The sequence below is a fragment of the Macaca thibetana genome, chromosome 7 (assembly GCF_024542745.1).
Source record: "Macaca thibetana thibetana isolate TM-01 chromosome 7, ASM2454274v1, whole genome shotgun sequence".
Classification (NCBI taxonomy): Eukaryota; Metazoa; Chordata; class Mammalia; order Primates; family Cercopithecidae; genus Macaca; species Macaca thibetana.
In genome coordinates, this window is record NC_065584.1 from 97,649,062 (window position 1) to 97,667,304 (window position 18,243).

Below are 18,243 nucleotides of genomic sequence, written 5' to 3' on the forward strand. Positions count from 1 at the left end.
ACAAAAGACACTCAACAATCTGCTCAAAATGTAAAATTATATTATTATTATTATTATTATTATTATTATTATTCTGAGACGGAGTCTCACTCTGTTGCCCGGGCTGGAGTGCAGTGGCACGATCTCAGCTCATTACAAGCTCCACTTCCCGGGTTCACGCCATTCTCCTGCCTCAGACTCCCGAGTAGCTGGGACTACAGGTGCCCGCCACCATGCCTGGCTAATTAAACTTTACAGGAGATGTAGTTGTGCCTCTTTCCAAAGCCAATTAAAACTTCATTACTTTCTTTTTATACTCTTCTGTTTGCAACAGAAAAAAGGACAACAATCTTCACACAAACATTTTTGCCAATAGTAAAAAAAAAAATAGCTGCCAATCCAATCTGGATTCTCACTGCAGGAAAGTCAAAGGTGACATTATGCTGGGCTGACACCCAACACACAGCTCCACTGCTGTTGCTGTGTCATATGTCACATGTGCAGCCAAAAGCAAAGGCAAGGGAGACGGCAAGAAAGAGAGGAAAACACATAAGCAGGGGGGTGATGGGCAAAAAAAGGAACCAAGAAACTCAAATAAAGTGAAAATGCCATCCTATTTGTGGTTCTGGCCTGGCATCTTCCAGGTAATGAACAGACACTAACGTCTGTGGTACAGAATCCTATTATATCCAATGGTGATGTAAAATCAATTTGATTCTGCCTACCTCCCAATCTTTCTGGCACTTACTTGGACCTTCCCGAGTTGTTTTCCAGGATCGTCCGGCCAGTGGTGTCCATGCGCTGAATCACCAGATGATCCAATACCATCTTCTTTTTGGCCCGTTCTATGATCTCCTCCTCCACAGTCCCCTTTGTAACTAAGCGGTAAATATTTACCTGTAGGAAAAGTAACTGTTACGCTTATGCCTGAACCCTCCCGTCAAAAAAAAAAAAAAAAAAAAAGGAGAGAGAGAGAAAGATTACCTCTGTCAAAAATCAAGAGGGGATAATTTTAACAGAATCAATTCTCTAATCATAAAAGACTGTAAGCCATCCAAGCAGGCAGCTTAAGTAGATGCAGTATTTATACTATGTGCAGCAGGTTACAGTCTTAAATAAAATTGCCTCTAAAGATTTGTTGTTATGGCCTGTTCCATCAATAAAAATCGTGCTTCACTGATGGAAAGTTTCACAAAAACACAGTATTTGGCCAAGAATGAAACTTACAAGTTATCCAATACAGAACAGACTTTAAGATTCACAAACAAAAAAGTGTGTGGTTTTCCAAAGTACCTTTAAAGCTAACACTGTCATGTATAATAAAAACAGACCGTCTTAAACAATAGGATATTTAACTTTTCCACACTAGAGAAAAGGTTCAGTTCTAAGTCTATTCATTTTATAACTCTCTCAAGATAAACACACAGAAGGTCACTGACGTTGTACTTTTCAAACAGAGAAAAAGAAATGTTCCTTAATAGGTTCATCTTGGACCCAAAGACAACATCTCTGTGCTAGTTAACAAACAGAAATCAATGCTTCAGGGGAAATAAAGGCAAAACAGGGAAAAAGCATTTTGTTAACGTCCTGAAAGGGCTGAACAAGCCCCCTGGCCCCCCACTCTAAAGCAATTTCCAGAAGTCTCTTTATACTGACCTGCTTCTTCTGACCAATTCTATGCGCTCGGGCTTGTGCCTGCAAGTCATTCTGGGGGTTCCAGTCAGAGTCAAAGATGACGACTGTGTCCGCTGAAGCCAAATTGATTCCCAGGCCACCAGCCCTTGTCGAGAGCAGGAAACAGAAGTCCTGTACACAATGCAATATACTACTTTATGCAGTGGCCTTCTCAGAAACAGTTTCACAGTCCAATAAGCCCTTATACCTGGAAACCCCTGCAGGTGTGAAGAAAAGTGAGATATGATGGACAAACTTTATGGAGGCTAAAAGAATGTCAGGGACTTGATGGTAGAATGAATTTTCATTTGATTAAGAGGCAAAGTCAGTGCCATGAACAGGAGTAAAGTAGAATCTAATAAGGCAATGGGAGCGAGAGAATTAGTGTTACCTCCCGGCTACAACTAATATACAAGAAGTTAACAGCAACAATAATAAAAACAGACAAACAATTATCATGGAGATCTTTAACTCCAGGAAGTCACCTGTACAATTATTTTTAGGGAAAAGGTAGATTATGCCATGTAAGTCAGTTAGTATAAACAGAGATAATTTATTATATAACTATTTATGTTTGTTAGGCTGGTGAGAAATATAGAAACACCGCACTAAATAGATCACATATGGGAAGTGCTGAGAAGCACAAGATCCTCAATTACCATAAAACATGCCAAAATTATAAAAAAATCAAAACAGGTTTGGCTGGAGAGCGATGTGTGGAACCCCCCAGTAATGACAGTAGAGACTGGGCAGGCATAGCACACCTGCCTGCGTCTGAGTGCTTAGAAAAATATGGGGGCAGGAGAAAAAGAATAAAACATATAAGCCGGGGGGAAAAGGTGAAATATTTCTATTTTCAGGGAATTTAATCATATACGTCAAAAGATGCCTTTGTGGCAGAGAAGTAGCACTGAAAAACTGGTAGTCCTGAGTTCTGTCTTGATAAATGGTTATAGTTAGCATACACATAGAGATGCAATGAAAAGGTCTCCATGTTTTAATAGTCACATTCAACAACACTATGCCATAGAAATAAAAATGGAGACAACTGCCTCAAAAGATTTTTAAACAATTCCAATAAAGAAGTGATCAAAAGGTGTGTCTAGGCACATAATCTGTGATTCTTAGGAGAAATATTAAGCACTACCACATTCCAAAGAGAAGCCTAAAGATAAACAGTGGACAGTTTAAGATGAGATATCTAAAACAGATGAAATCTGGAGTTAAAATGATCATATCAACCAACAATCTGCTATATCACTCTTTAGCAAGGATAATGTGGATTATAATATGTTGTTTGCATCTATGATCAAGTCAACAAAGGTTAAAAAATTATAAAACTCAATGCCACTAAGGGTAAGGTGGTTAAATAAATAAATGGTACAAGCATAAGAAAATTTAGAAATGTAAAAAAAAAAAATTTTTTTTTGAGACAGGGTCTCATTCTGTCACCCAGGTTGGAGTGCAGTGGGGCAATCCTAGCTCACTGCAGCCTCAAACTCCTGGTCTCAAGGGATCCTCCTGCCTCAGTCTCCTGAATAGCTAGAACCACAAGCACACAACACCATGCACGGCTCATTTTTCATTTTTTGTAGAGACAGGGTCTTGCTATGGGCCTAGAAATTAAGTTTTGTAAAATCTTTAATAACATGGGGACTTTTTTTTTTTTTTTTGGTAGAGACAGGTCTATCTTGACCAGGCTGGTCTCAAACTCCTGGTCTCAAGTGATCCTCCCCCATCTTGGCCTCCCAAAGTGCTAAGATTACAGGTGTGAGCCACCATGCACCTAGCCGCAAAGTATAATTTTGAAGGGAACAAAACTATATGCAACATGATCCGAATTAGGTAAACATATAAATGGTTCCATTTAGTAGGAAGGGAAATATACCCCCCAAAGACGTGAACAGCAAATTGTGTCTAGAATGAGGGTTTTTGTACAATTATTTTTTTCTTTGTACTCTTTACCATCTTCCCAATATTCTAAGTAAGCATATAATATTTGCCCCATTTAGTTTTTTAAAGGAATTTTTTAAATACTGCAGAAATGGTAGAGAACTTGTGTTCTATACAGCCATTATAGTGAGTGGGAATCAACTGAGAGCTATGCAAAAAGCAACTTTTTTCCCCCTGAGACAGGGAAATATGAAACATTCAACTCATACTATTTTTTAACCTAAGAGTGGAGAACACAAAATCAATTTCAGCCAACACTGTATGATAAAAATAGCAGACACTTAGAGCGCTTACTATGCGCTGGGCAATGTGATCGGTGCTTTATGTTGATTACTAAATTTAATTCTCACAGCAATATTATGAAGTGGGGTATCAGAATCATCGTGATTTGACACTTGAGGAAACAAGGAGCAAGGAAAGGAGGAATGGGAATTAGTTGATGACCGATGTCTTTAAATTATTCCATTCCTCTTATCCTTAATGAATCAGAGCCTTGGCTCTGAATAGATTAATGCCCAAAGCCCCTCAAGAAATGTTTAGACTACAGAAGTAGCCAGAATACTAGTCTAACTAGGATTTCTATACTCTAAAGGCAGACAGCAGAGCATTCTGAAGTAACAGGAACAGGCATCAAGAGTTTTCAAAGCCCTTCAGAAAGCTAAGTCTGTTCTATCTATTTAAAAAAAAAAAAAAACAATGGCTCAGGCTCCAGAAATTAGCATTCTCTATGAAACACTTCTACTTCAAGTTGTCTCCACTGCTTCTTTTATCTCTACACATTATTACAGTTTTATTTACACCAGAACTCTTCTCTTCCACTTCTCTCAAATCCCATGGCATCTGATGATTTGATATGCACAAACTACAATGTTGTCATACCTTCTATTTCATTCTAAGTAGCTCTTCTATATGTGCCCCCCAAACAAAATACTTCATAATGCCAAATCCAAGCTCGACACTGATTGTAAAATGTTGCTGTTAGCAAGAGCAAGAACATTAAGCCACACTATATTACAAGTCCAACAAATTCGAGATATGGCAAATATATTTTTCAGGACTTAGTCACCAAAAGAGTACAGAGATCAGAACCTTCTAATATTAATTCTATTGCCCAACCCTCCCCTACTCCTGCCTTACTGCTCTTCCAGGCCCAAGGATTTGGTATCTAGAAGCTACCAGGAGAACCACTCTGTTGTCAACCCAGAATAGGGGAGATAAATAAGCACATAGTTATTTTTCTGGAGTGACAACAAAATACCATATTTTATATGAGAGATTTCTTATTTTCTTCTCAAGGCAAAAGAATTGCACTATAAATAGTTTCTAAAACAGAATACATTAAGCTAGACAGACTTTCTCCTTGATGCAGAGCCCAAGTTGCTCAAATAACAAAGCCATGCATAGTATACCTCAGACCCATCTGCATTGAAGTGGTCCAGTGCCTGTTTTCGGATTTCTCCCTTGATGGAACCATCCAGACGCTGTAAAAATAAACCACAAGAAAACTGTAAGATAGGAAGATCAGCTACACTCAGAATAGAACAGCAGACTTGGAACCTTTATCACCTGAACACCCACTGAGTAAAAATAACTGGAACGCACTGGCAAAGCGCTATGAAGAAGCTGTGCTTAAGAAGCACACCCTACTTGACCTGAGCTCTCTAGTTACAGACTCAAGGTTACAAGCTTCTGATTCAAAGGGCTGTCTAGGTTTAGCCAAGGATCAGAAGGGCTGCCAGGACCTAAAAGAAAAAAGATGAAAACCCAACCTGTGCTTGAAGGCTGGGTTTACTTCTGTTTCTGTAGAAACTACGGAGATTAGGAAATAGGACCACTGGTCACTCAATAATAAGCTCCTGGAGAAAAATGATGCTTCTTAGCTAATGTGGCCAAAACCATCTCTTCAAGTGTCATGCAAACAAAAAAATTACTTATGTAATAATTTTGTTTGAAAAACATTTTGCTGAATCATTGAAAATGCTATAATTGATCATACATCCCAGCTCTGCCAAAAATTACACTCTGAAATCATAGGAAAGTGTCCAAGCAGCTAAACTACACGTGAATTCAGGAGAGCCCCTGGCATTTATTAGCATACATAATTCCTTTATTAGAACATATGTCAGTTCTACATGCAAAACAATGTCACCATAGAGAAACCATTAACACGTAAAATACTAAATAATTATCACCTATATGCTGTACATTTTATAAAGCATTTCTCACTCTTTAAAATCATTTTCACATTTCATTCCCTCACAATCACCACTTGAGATGAACAAAATACTTCATTTTACAGAAGGCAAAACTAACCTGAAAGGTGACTTGGCTGGCAGCGGACTCTGTGGAAGGGCATACATCCCCAGAACTCTGCCCACCAGACCTAACTCAAGTCAACTCACAGGTGAGGAGCCCCTTACTTCTTTCTCACTGACTACTTACTCAGAGCCTTAAACCAAAGATATATTTAATGGGAGATTCAGAGCCTTTACTTGAAATCAGAAAACCTAATGCCCCCTTTTAATATACCCATTAGTAGAGGACATTAATTATCTAAAAGTCACTGACCAAGCTTATCTATTCCGTAGAAAGAAAAACGATGCATTCTTGATTTACTTGGTATCACAGGATTCGATTCACTGACAGAGATTGACTTTTTGCAATAGGCTGTTTCTTGATAACAACCACAGCCTTAAGCTATATTCTAAGACAGCAACTGAAAGACCATATAAGATATTATGGATATAACAATGCCTTTCAGGGTATTTTGAAAGACAATCTGATAGTCTTAAAGGTGGGCCTTCTTAGGAGATAATCACTGGCTCCAAGTTTCTACAATCCCAGCATAATTATGTGAGTTGGTAGAAGAGTTCATCCATTCAAAGTTTAAAAAAAATGTAATAAATCTTAAAATCTACGCACTATAAACATACGCCAAGAGACAAGGTAAATTGCATATATGTCTATATGTCTATAAACAGATCAGAGAATAAGTTTCTACTAGATTATATACACCTAGAAAAATGTCATTACGCGGAAGAAACTTTTTCCCCGTAGGAGATAACTGTGTGAAGATAATAACTCCAGTTAAAAAAACTCCACAGAAGAAAGAGGAAGCCATCATCACTTACTTCAGGGACTAGCAAAGTTTTAAGTACCAGTGTTCTATTATGTTCCCAGCCTCACAGCCAGGGTCAACTTTTGGGGTGAACATCTGATACTGCCCTCCTTCTAGGATTTGGGCTTCTGGAATTGAGCTCGCACTTATTTCCTCTCTACTTTTACCATACACATGTAATAAGATGCTATCTGACATCCTTTTTTTCCTTGCCCAATCTTTGTCTAATCCTCCCCGCCCACCTTCGAAGAAAGAATGGTCTCCTCATGACCACTTTCATATGGTAGCCTAAAGTAAAAATTAAGACACTCCTGGAATCTTAACCTTAATTTTTTTGAAACAAGAAAACTCTTACTTCCTACTTTAACAAGCAAAGTATACAATCCAATGTAGGAAGGTTGGGGAGGGGAGGCGGGGAGAGAGATTGATTCCCCCCACCGCAATTACTGAAATCACCTTACCTGGAAAGGATAATGTTTAATAGTTAGGTATTCAGCCAGGATATCCAACATTCTCACCATCTGAGAGAAGATAAGCACTCGATTCCCCCTTTCTCGAAGTCTTGTCAACAGTTTATCTAATAAAATCAGCTTCCCACTGCTCCTTATGAGGGACTGAAGATTTAAAAGACATTCCAATAATTACATTGAAACACAAATTTTAATCTTCCCTAATCTCTAAAAATCCATATTTTAAAAATCATCTTAAAGCTTTCTGAAGCCCTTAGCAACCTGGCTGACCAGCAATTCCCGAAATGTTCTTTTTCCCAATATCTGGGATATCATACTTCCCAAATCATTCTTAGTTACCTAACTTTTTTCTCCAGTTTTTAAAGCTTCCTTTGATGCTCCCTCTTAGGTCACCAAGCAGGAAACAGAGCATTCTGATGAAAAGCACCTAGAGAAACTAAGTGTTTTTTTGAGAAAGTAATTATGAGGAACTACGTACCAAAAGAATCTCCTGTCCATTTTCCCTTTCATTTTCTTCAGGGGGTTTAATCAGATAGCAGTGGTTGCAACATTTTTTCAGTTCCATCACAATATTAAGAAAACCAGACGTGCTGCCTCTTGTTCCTTTGGCAAGAGCCTTGTAATTCCTGGTCAGAATCCACCTGCAAATTAATATGATAATGATATTACTAGATACAAAAAAAAAAAAAAAAAACAGAAAGTTGTAGGTACCAGAAGAGTATAAGAAAAAGTAGTAGTATTGTGGGGAAAAGAAGAGGCCTAAAAAGGTTTAAGAAGCAAAGAAGAATATTTCCTTTTGTATCTTCTGCCATCTAATCATAATCTTTCACATCTCCAGTCAAAATTAGGAATGTTAAAGATTCTGCTGGATATTTCAACCTCACTGAACACAGGAATATTAGAAGAAAACAACTCTATATACACACAACACACACATGTGCTTTACACATATATAGACACACACACACACATTTCACATATTTACACATACTTTATACATATTTAAGTGTGTGTGTGTACACAAAGGCTGAGAATCCTAAATGTGAAAATCTAAAATGTTCCAAAATGGCACTCACAACTTCTGAGTGCCAGTATGACACTCAAAGGAAATTCTCATTAGAGCATTTTACAGTTCTGATTTCCAGATTTGGAATGCTCAACTAGTAAGTATAAAGCAAATATTCCAAAATCTGAAATACTTCTGGTCCCCAAGCATTTCTGATAAGAGACTCAACCTGTGTGTGCATGTGTGAATGGAAAATGACTGTCACTGAAGCACTCTTCACTGAAATATAAAACTTGGAAATAAGCTAACATTATGAGGTTAAATAAATTAAAATATACCATAAAATAGAGGCTATATGTCCATTTTAACATTGTAAAAAAGTATTTTATCTGACAAAATATTTATCAGTATGTTTTCTACCCAAATTTGGAGGAGAAATACAGATATATTCATGTATAACCATGTATAATCCTTAACCATAAACTCCAAAATATTAAAAGTACTTTTTTTCCTGAGTGGTGCAATTTCTTTATCCTTCTCTTAGAAATCACACTTTAGGAATCTATCTCAAGGTCTTCACTGCAGAACTATTTATAAAAGTGGGTAAAACAATCTAAATGCCTACCACAAGGAAACTGGTTGAATAAACCACATTGTATATCCTCAATGGAATACTATGCACTGTAAAGGCCTATCTCTACAAGCTACTATGGGGTGCTCTTCAGCATGCATCATTAGGGAAAAAAGGCAGAGAAACGTGTATATGGTATGCTACCACTTATCTAAGAGAAAGAAGGATATTCAAAGTTAAAATGCATTAACAATTAAAAGTTAACGGAAGGATAAGCGTTAAAATGTTAAAAAATAATAATTACAGACCAGGTGCAGTGGCTCACAGCTGTAATCCCAGCACTTTGGGAGGCCGAGGGGGGGCAGATCACCTGAGGTTGGGAGTTCGAGACTAGCCTGACCAACGTGATGAAGCCCCATCTCTACTAAAAATACAAAATTAGCTGGGCGTAGTGGTGCATGCCTGTAATCCCAACTACTCAGGAGGCTGAGGCAGGAAAATCGCTTGAACCTGGGAGGCAGAGGTTGAGGTAAGCTGAGATCGAGCAATTGTACTCTAGCCTGGGCAACAACAAGCGAAACTCTATCTCAAAAAATAGTAATAATAGGCCGGGCGCGGTGGCTCAAGCCTGTAATCCCAGCACTTTGGGAGGCCGAGACGGGCAGATCACAAGGTCAGGAGATCGAGACCATCCTGGCTAACACGGCGAAACCCCGTCTCTACTAAAAACACAAAAAATTAGCCGGGCGAGGTGGCGGCGCCTGTGGTCCCAGCTACTCGGGAGGCTGAGGCAGGAGAATGGCGGGAACCCGGGAGGCGGAGCTTGCAGTGAGCTGAGATCTGGCCACTGCACTCCAGCCTGGGCGACAAAGCGAGACTCTGTCTCAAAAAAAAAAAAAAAAAAAAAAAATAGTAATAATAATTACCTATGGGGAAAGACGGACGAGAATGGAGGGAAGAGGGAATGAAGCTACATTTCTTTGAACATACCAGGCTTTGTAGCTTTGCCTTTGGAAATCTACAAATATTATAAATAATTTAAAAACAAAATTAAAGCAATCCCTAAAAATAAAAACTACAATGAAATAAATAAATCTATGTATCCATTAGTGGCCTAAACAGACAGAGGAAAAACTATCTTGAGTACTTTAAAACTCTCCCATTTCTTGTGGTATATAACCTTAAAAAGCAAAAAAAATAAGTAAAAACAAAACCTGTAAAAAGAAAATCCTGTTGCAGTGAGCTGAACTCACGCCACTACACTCCAGCCTGGGTGACAGAGTAAGACTCCGTCTCAAAACAAGAAAGAAAATCTTAACCTGTTTCTACTATTCTTATTATTGGTGGTATTATTAGCTTTGTTGTATGTATAGAATGAATTAGCTAGGTGAGGTTGGGAAGTGAGATTTTTAGTATAGCATGATATCAGTAAGATCAAATAAAATATCTGTGGTACTGTTCATCATGTATTTTTACCATTAAAAACAAATTTCCCAATTCTGTCCACTGAAAAATATCTGTCAATAATGTTTGCTGCAGTTGCAAAGAGCACCTAGGGCCCAGTATGTGGTCTCCAAATACCATTTCCTCATCTTTGCCATAGTCCATAAACCATCAGAAAGAGACCAGTCTTCTGAGGCTCCTTCAGACTCAACAGCCTTGGACTCCAGGGTACTGCAGAACCCGACAGTCTATGAAGTTACACCTAGAAGCAAGGTTTGGTGGCGACGGGCGCTGCTCTACAGTGAAAAGTGCAGAAGGGCCTATGCCTGTGGACAGGGATTGCAGGGAATGCTGGTGGCCCTGAAGTAACTCTGCTCACTTTCTTTGGCTCTCTAGTGCTTTCCGCAATCTTGCATGTTGTGCAGCCTGAAGGCAAGAGTATTAGCCAGGACTCTTAAACTGCAAGTGATAAAAACTCAACTAAATCAGTTTAAGCAAACTGGAAGTATCTAGAGTAGGCAGAAAAATCATATGATCAATCAACATCCAAAATAGCATCCACCAACTGACACATTCATGTTGTTACTCAGGTAACACTATTTCCCCTTTTACATTTTATAGTATTAAACTATTTTCAGAGGAAAAACAAAAACAAATATTTCCTAGTAAAAGAGTATGCAGAACTTCTTGGATATATGGCTGATTCTAGTTCTGGTGCAGGAAATGTACAAGATGAATGTGGAACACTTTATCATTCCAGATAGCAAAGAAACTATCAACTACTATTATGGTTATGTCAAAAGGACTCCAAAAACCAACTTAAGTAAGTTCCCACTAGCTAAAAATGGGACTGTTAGAGCATGAATATGGATAATAACTGCAACAGAATTAACCATAAATAGGTGTAACTGATGAGTTCATAATTATATCAAAGTAAACCTCACTGGTCAAAACCTTTGAAGAAAAGTAGATCTTCTCCTCTGAAAATGGCGAAAATAAAAAAGAATCTTATTCTGCCTTTCCTATATGAACTGTTCCTCAGCTGACATGGGAAAGTTTCTTTTTATAGAAGTATTCCACCTAATAAACAAGTGAGTGATAAAATTTGAATATCACCCTTTTGTACTATCTAATGAATTAACAGATCTAGGCAATGCTCATCATTAGTCATTAACATCACAAAAAAAAGACATTTATCCTGTGAAAGAACATTCCTCTGCCTCTAAAGTCACACTGAATCTGAGTCTAATCAAGCCTTTACACTTACTTGTGAGTATACAAAAAACACAGTTCAAAGGAAAAGTGGTTTTAAAAAAAAAATTTTTTTAATAGAGATGAGGTGTCACTGTATTGCCCAGGCTGGTCTCAAACTCCTGGGCTCAAGCGATCCTCCTGCCTCAGCCTCCCAAAGTGCTGGGATTATAGGCATGAGCTACCACACCTCGCTGAAAATATTAAAGAATGCCATGGAGCTGCAATCAGCAAAATCCAGATTTTGAGAAAAATCCTCAAAACATAAATTCAGTTTCCTGACTCAAAAAATTTATAAGGCAAGGAAAAATAAATTAATTAAAATATACTTAAGAGACATACCAACCAATCAAAATGCATGGAGCTTACATCAATCCCAAAACAAGCAAAATGGCACATGCACAAACGGATATATATATATATATATATATATATATATATGACAACCAGGAAAATGTAAACACCAGACATTACAACACTGTTAAGGAATTATTAAAATTTTTTAGACATAACAACAGTATTGAAATTTTGCTTAATAACAACAAAACGTTGGGAGGCCGAGGTGGGCAGATCACCTGAGGTCGGGAGTTCAAGACCAGCCTGACCAACATGGAGAAATCCTGTCTCTACTAAAAATACAAAAAAAATCAGCTGGGCATGGTGGCGCATCCCTGTAATCCCAGCTACTCGGGAGGCTGAGGCAGGAGAATCGCGAGACTCTGTCTCAAAAAAAAATAAAAAATAAAAATTAAAATTAAAAAAAAAAAATATATATATATATATATATATATATATCCTATCTAATAGTTTCATGGTACTGATCTCAATCCCTTTAGGCCTAACCCAAACAAGAACTTACTTATAATACTGTTTCTGAAGGGCTGACATCTCCACCCTGAGAATCTGTTCCACTTTAGCAGGAAGGGATTTCTCCACATCTTTTTTGACTCTCCGGAGAAGGAAAGGCTCTAGCACCTTATGAAGACTCTGGTAGCCATTCTCTCTCCCTTTCCCATGGTCTTCTTCAAAATCTTCCCAAAATTCAAACCTAGGGAAGAAATAGTATAGTGTTATTTAGCCACATTGAGGAAAAGAAGAATGGAGGAAAAAAAACTGAAAAAAATGAATCTTTCCCATAAGGAAAGACAAAATTATCAATCACTAGAGCTCTTAAATAGAAGGGAAAACAAAAAGGGGAAAAGCAAAATGAAATCAACTGCATCAGTCTACACTGGATAATACCACGTTTCCAATTCTCAGACTGAATTCAGAGTTTATAAAATATTTCAGTCTATCATGTAACCAACATCATCTAGAACTACCCAGTAACTACTCAAAGCACATGCTCTCTGGTAAGATGGAAGGTCAGACACAGCCGGTGCCAGTACTGCCAATGGACACAACAGCCTCAAGAGAGTCACCGTCATTTCTGAACTCCTAAGTAGTCATTTCTTTTTTTTTTTTTTTTGAGAGAGTCTCGCTCTGTCACCCAGGCTGGAGTGCCGTGGCGCAATCTCGGCTCACTGCAACCTCCACCTCCCGCCTCAGCCTCCTGAGTAGCTGGGATTACAGGTGTCACCACCACACCTGACTAATTTTTGTATTTTTAGTAGAGACAGGGTTTCACCATGTTGGCCAGGCTGGTTTTGAAATCCTGACCTCAAGTGGTCCACCCGCCTCGGCCTCCCAAAGTGCTAGGATTACAGGTGTGAGCCACCATATCCAGCCATACATTTTATCAGGTATTGTGAAGTGAAACAAAATCAGCCTTAGTAACACCTGGTATGGCCTAAAACAATCATCTACAGGAAAGCAGATAACATGATCTTTTGGGGTAGAGATTTAAAGTTGTCATTAAAGCCTACAGCCTGATAAACCTAAGGTAAACTGTATTTTCTCACACTGCTATGCTACTAAGCAAATACTCCGAGAACACAAAATAGGTGAGGAATTAAAACCGATAATTTAAAATGCACAATGAAAACTGAACTATCTCTGGCCGGGCGCAGTGGCTCACAGCTGTAATCCCAGCTCTTTAGGAGGCTGAGGCATGCGGATCACCTGAGGTCAGGAGTTCGAGACCAGCCTGGCCAACATGGTGAAACCCCATCTCTACTAAAAACACAAAAATTAGCTGGGCATGGTGGTGAGTGCCTGTAATCCCAGCTACTCGGGAGGCTGAAGCAGGAGAATCACTGGAACCAAGGAGACGAAGGTTGCAGTGAGCCAAGATCATGTCATTGCACTCCAGCCTGGGTGACAGTGAGACTGTCTCAAAAAAAAAAAAAAGGAAAGAAAGAAAACCAAACTATCTCAATGCTGGAGATGATACCTCACACACTAAATGTGTGAAGTGACTGGAAATCAGTAGAAGTAGAAATATCATTATATCAGGCTGTTTTCTGAATACCTGAGAGAATTTCAATAAGCTAATTTACCTAACACGTTATAATAAATTAAAACTTTACTAATCTAAAAAATTAAATGTAAAGTTTATTTCCAAGATTTACTTCCTCTCTGTTTTAGGCAACCAATATTTTCACCTGCCTACAGTACTCTTATTATATTAAGGGAGTTAATGAGACACTAGTTCTTTTTTTTTTTTTTTTTTTTGAGACAGAGTCTGGCTGTGCCGCCCAGGCTGGAGTGCAGTGGCGTGATCTTGGCTCACTGCAAGCTCCGCCTCCCGGGTTCACGCCATTCTCCTGCCTCAGCCTCCCGAGTAGCTGGGACTACAGGCGCCCGCCACCTCGCCCGGCTAGTTTTTTTGTATTTTTTAGTAGAGACGGGGTTTCACTGTGTCAGCCAGTATGGTCTCGATCTCCTGATCTCGTGATCCGCCCGTCTCGGCCTCCCAAAGTGCTGGGATTACAGGCTTGAGCCACCGCGCCCGGCCGACACTAGTTCTTGACCTACAAATACTGAGGAGACATAAGTATCATTTATTTGTTTATTAATTGTCTATGGCTGCTTTTCCTCTAAACAGAGAGATGAGTGGCTAACAATGATTGTATGGGCTATGAACCAAAAATATTTACCATCAGATTCTTAATTTTTTTGTTTGTTTGTTTGTTTGTTTTAGAAAGAGTCTCACTCTTGTTGCCCAGGCTGGAGTGCAGTGGTGCGATCTCGGCTCACTGCAAGCTCCGCCTCCTGGGTTGACGCCATTCTCCTGCCTCAGCCTCCCAAGCAGCTGGGAGTATAGGCGTCCGCCACCATGCCTGGCTAATTTTTTGTAATTTTAGTAGAGACAGGCTTTCACTGTGTTAGCCAGGATGGTCTCAATCTCCTGACCTCATGATCTGCCTGCCTCAGCCTCCCAAAGTGCTGGGATTACAGGCGTGAGCCACCGTGCCCAGCCTACTATCAGATTCTTTAGAAAAAATCTGCTGCCCTGAAAACAATGAATAATTTATAATATTAGATATAGAAAAGGTATAAGGTCATAGTGGAGATGTATAAAGACACCATGTTACATCTAAAGGTTCCTATTTTGGATATATTCCTGCTATCAATTTCTGTATTTAATATTTGTCTCTCATAGAACTAGAAAATATTCTGATCTTTATAACTTTCCAGAACATGGAATTTTAGAAAAATAGGTTACTTTAGTGAGGACCAACAAAGAAGGAAATTAAACCAAAGCAGTGAAAATGGTATGCTAAAAGTCACACAGTAAATATGTAAAAGGAAAAGTGCAAAAAAAATTAAGAGATTGGCCTAGACCACAGAAACAAAAATTTAAAAAATCATCCCAACACTAAAACACACAATCTCTGAAATACATGCTATCAAACTGAATTGTTTTGTGGGGTAAGTCTGAAGCATATATTTGCATATGATGGTCTTTATAAGCCGAATTTTTCAATCTTGTCATATCTTTTTCTACCCTTAATACCAAGTTCCATGCTTTGCAAACAGTATGTACAAAACAAAGCTACTGATTGATAAGTATTCACAATATGGTTAGTCATCATGTTACTCCCTGTCAGAGCCACCCTGCATGAAAGGCACTTAGACTCTATACTAAGGAAACAGAATTTCAGTTGGTTAAAAAGAGGACTAACTTTTGGATTTTGAAACAAAAGCCTGTAACATTTGAGTGGGGAAGTTCAAAAGCTATTTGACTAAACCTAATTCTCTCCTTTACAATAGTTTTTCTTCAGTGGATCCTTTCTTCAAAAGCTCTGTAGAGTCCTAAGGTACCTCAGGAACTTCTGCTAAGGATGAGGCAAAATACTTCACAAGACTATACTTACCCACACAGCAAGGTCAGGCAGAAATAAGGGCAAATCTGAACTACTTAACTAACAGGTTTTCTTTTTATATACACACCTTTGTGAACAACTTTTAAACTTTTTTTGAAAATGACAATGCTTTAAATACAAAATTTTCAAAGAAAAGAAGACCTCTTTCACAGAAAAAAACTTGCATCTCTAACTCTAACCTATCATTCCATAATTGATTCAACTGGCCAAAGGAAAATTTTGGAAGAGACTCCCTGAATGATAAAGTAATTGAAAAGTTCCTCTCTCCAATTACGAAAGAAGGATATATGACATTTTTCCCAACATAGCCCATGCTGAGTGGAATGCCACAGCTGCTTAACAGCAGGAAAAAGCTAATTATGACCACTTATGAGCCAAAATCCCTACCATCCACTTCAGCAGTTAGGTACACAAAAGCAAATCATGGCTAAGTATTCACTGGTAGAAACTACATACCACAATTCTTTTTCTATAAAAACAAACACAGATGTTCCCACTGTGTCTCATAACTCTTACTATGTAGGGTGACTTTACTTCGTCTCAATGGTTTTATGAAGGATGTATTTTTTCTCTTAGAATTTGAAGTTCAGAGGACACTTGGTCAGAGAAGACTTGATATTGATCTTGGTCTATCTACTTATTGACCATGTGATACGGGACACCTTTTAATCATCTAAGCCAGCATATTCTTATTTGCAATATGAAAATAAAGGAAGCCCTTCAGACTAAAAAAAAAAAAGCAATACCCAACAGCAACCTGAAAACACAGGAACAAATGAAGATCACTGAAAATGATCAAATATATGGGTACATGTGAAAGATCGTATACATATATTTTTCTCTTTTCTATATGTCCTTAAAAGACAAACCTGTTTAAAGCAATAATTATATGCTTGTATTCTTGGATTTATAACATAAGGAGGTGAAAATGGAACTACAGTGGGGTAAAGTTGCCCTATTTCACCAGAATTGAGTCAGTATTAACCTGAAGAAGACTGACGCATACAATAATCCCTAGAGCAACCAAATAAAATTTTTTAATCAAAAAATTAACAGGAGTTAAAATGACACACTGAAAAGTACTTGCTGAAACAGGAAGGCAATAAAGGAGAAAGTGGAACAAAAAAGATGTAAGACATATGGAAAACAAATAGTAAAATAGCAGAAATCCAACCATATTATTCATTCTGTTAAATGTGAATGAACTAAATATTCCAATCAAAAGGCAAGGATTATTGGCCTGGATAAAAAAGGCACATCCAAGTACCAGTTGTCTGTAAGACACATTTTAGACTTACAGAAAGAAATAGGTTGAAAGTAAAATGATGGAAAACAGTATATCATGGACACAGGAATGAGAAGAGACCTAAGGAGCTATAATAAAATCACACAAAATGGATTTACAAAACAATAAATATCATTAGAGGTCAAATGGGACATTCTGGTATTGACTAGAAAAAGGTCAATGCCTCAGGAACATACAATAGTTATGAATGGATACATACCTAACAGAACCCCAAAATATATGAAGCAAAAAATGACAACTCGAAGCCAAAAACTCAACTACAGTTAAAAATCAAAATATTTCATTCTCAATTCAAAGTACAACTAAACTGGCAGTCAGAAAAGATAACAAAAGTCTTGAACACCACCATTAACCACAATGAATGGACATTTACAAAACACTAACCAAACAAAGATAGAATACAGATTATTCTTTATAAGCATTTATGGGACAGTCTCCAGGAAAGAAAGCATACTATGACTATTTAATAAGTCATAATAAATTCATTTAAAGCATGTTCTCCGAGACAAAACTGAATTACGAGCCATTTGGAAAATCTCTAAATATATGGAAATTAAACACCATCCTTCTGAAAAACCCATGCTTCAAAGAATAAATCACTGAGAATTTAGAAAATAGATGAAATCAAATGAAAACAAAAACACACAATTATCAATATTTATGGGATGTAGCTAAAGCGGTACATAGGAGTAAACATACCTTTAAACAACTAGAAAAGAAAAAAGTTTTACATCAATAATCTAAACTGTATCTTAAGAGAAAAAGAAAAAATTAAATGAAAAGCAAACAAAGGACAAAAACCTTTGAGAGAGGAAATAAATAGAAAAACAGAGGGGCCGGGCACGGGGACTCATGCCTGTAACCCCAGCACTTTGGGAGGCCAAGGCAGGCAAATCACAAGGTCAGGAGTTCGAGACCAGCCTGGCCAACATGGTGAAACCTCGTCTCTACTAAAAATACAAAAATCAGCCGGGTGTGGTGGCAGCCGCCTATAATCCCAGCTGCTCAGCAGGCTGAGGCAGGAGAATTGCTTGAAACTGGAAGGCAGAGGCTGAGTGAGCCAAGATTGTACCGTGCACTCCAGCCTGGGCAACAAGTGCAAAACTCTGTCTCAAAAGAAAAAAAAAAAACAGAGGTAGAAACCAATGATGTCAAAAGTTGGTTCTTTGAGAACATCAAAATTGATAAGCCCTTAGCTAGAGCT

General features: G+C 38.1%; 1 protein-coding gene across 3 annotated transcripts in view; it reads right to left on the reverse strand.

Annotated features, from left to right (window-relative positions):
- Nucleotides 1-18,243, reverse strand: part of CHD2 (chromodomain helicase DNA binding protein 2) — a 131,444-nt gene that overhangs the window by 49,062 nt on the left and 64,139 nt on the right. For all 3 annotated transcript variants that reach the window (XM_050798026.1, XM_050798027.1, XM_050798024.1), the window contains 6 exons: nucleotides 12,325-12,513; nucleotides 7,673-7,835; nucleotides 7,186-7,338; nucleotides 5,016-5,087; nucleotides 1,636-1,785; nucleotides 728-876 (listed from right to left, as the gene is read on the reverse strand). In XM_050798026.1, the coding sequence (XP_050653983.1) occupies nucleotides 728-876; nucleotides 1,636-1,785; nucleotides 5,016-5,087; nucleotides 7,186-7,338; nucleotides 7,673-7,835; nucleotides 12,325-12,513 (876 nt within the window). The remainder of the gene's footprint in view (nucleotides 1-727; nucleotides 877-1,635; nucleotides 1,786-5,015; nucleotides 5,088-7,185; nucleotides 7,339-7,672; nucleotides 7,836-12,324; nucleotides 12,514-18,243) is intronic.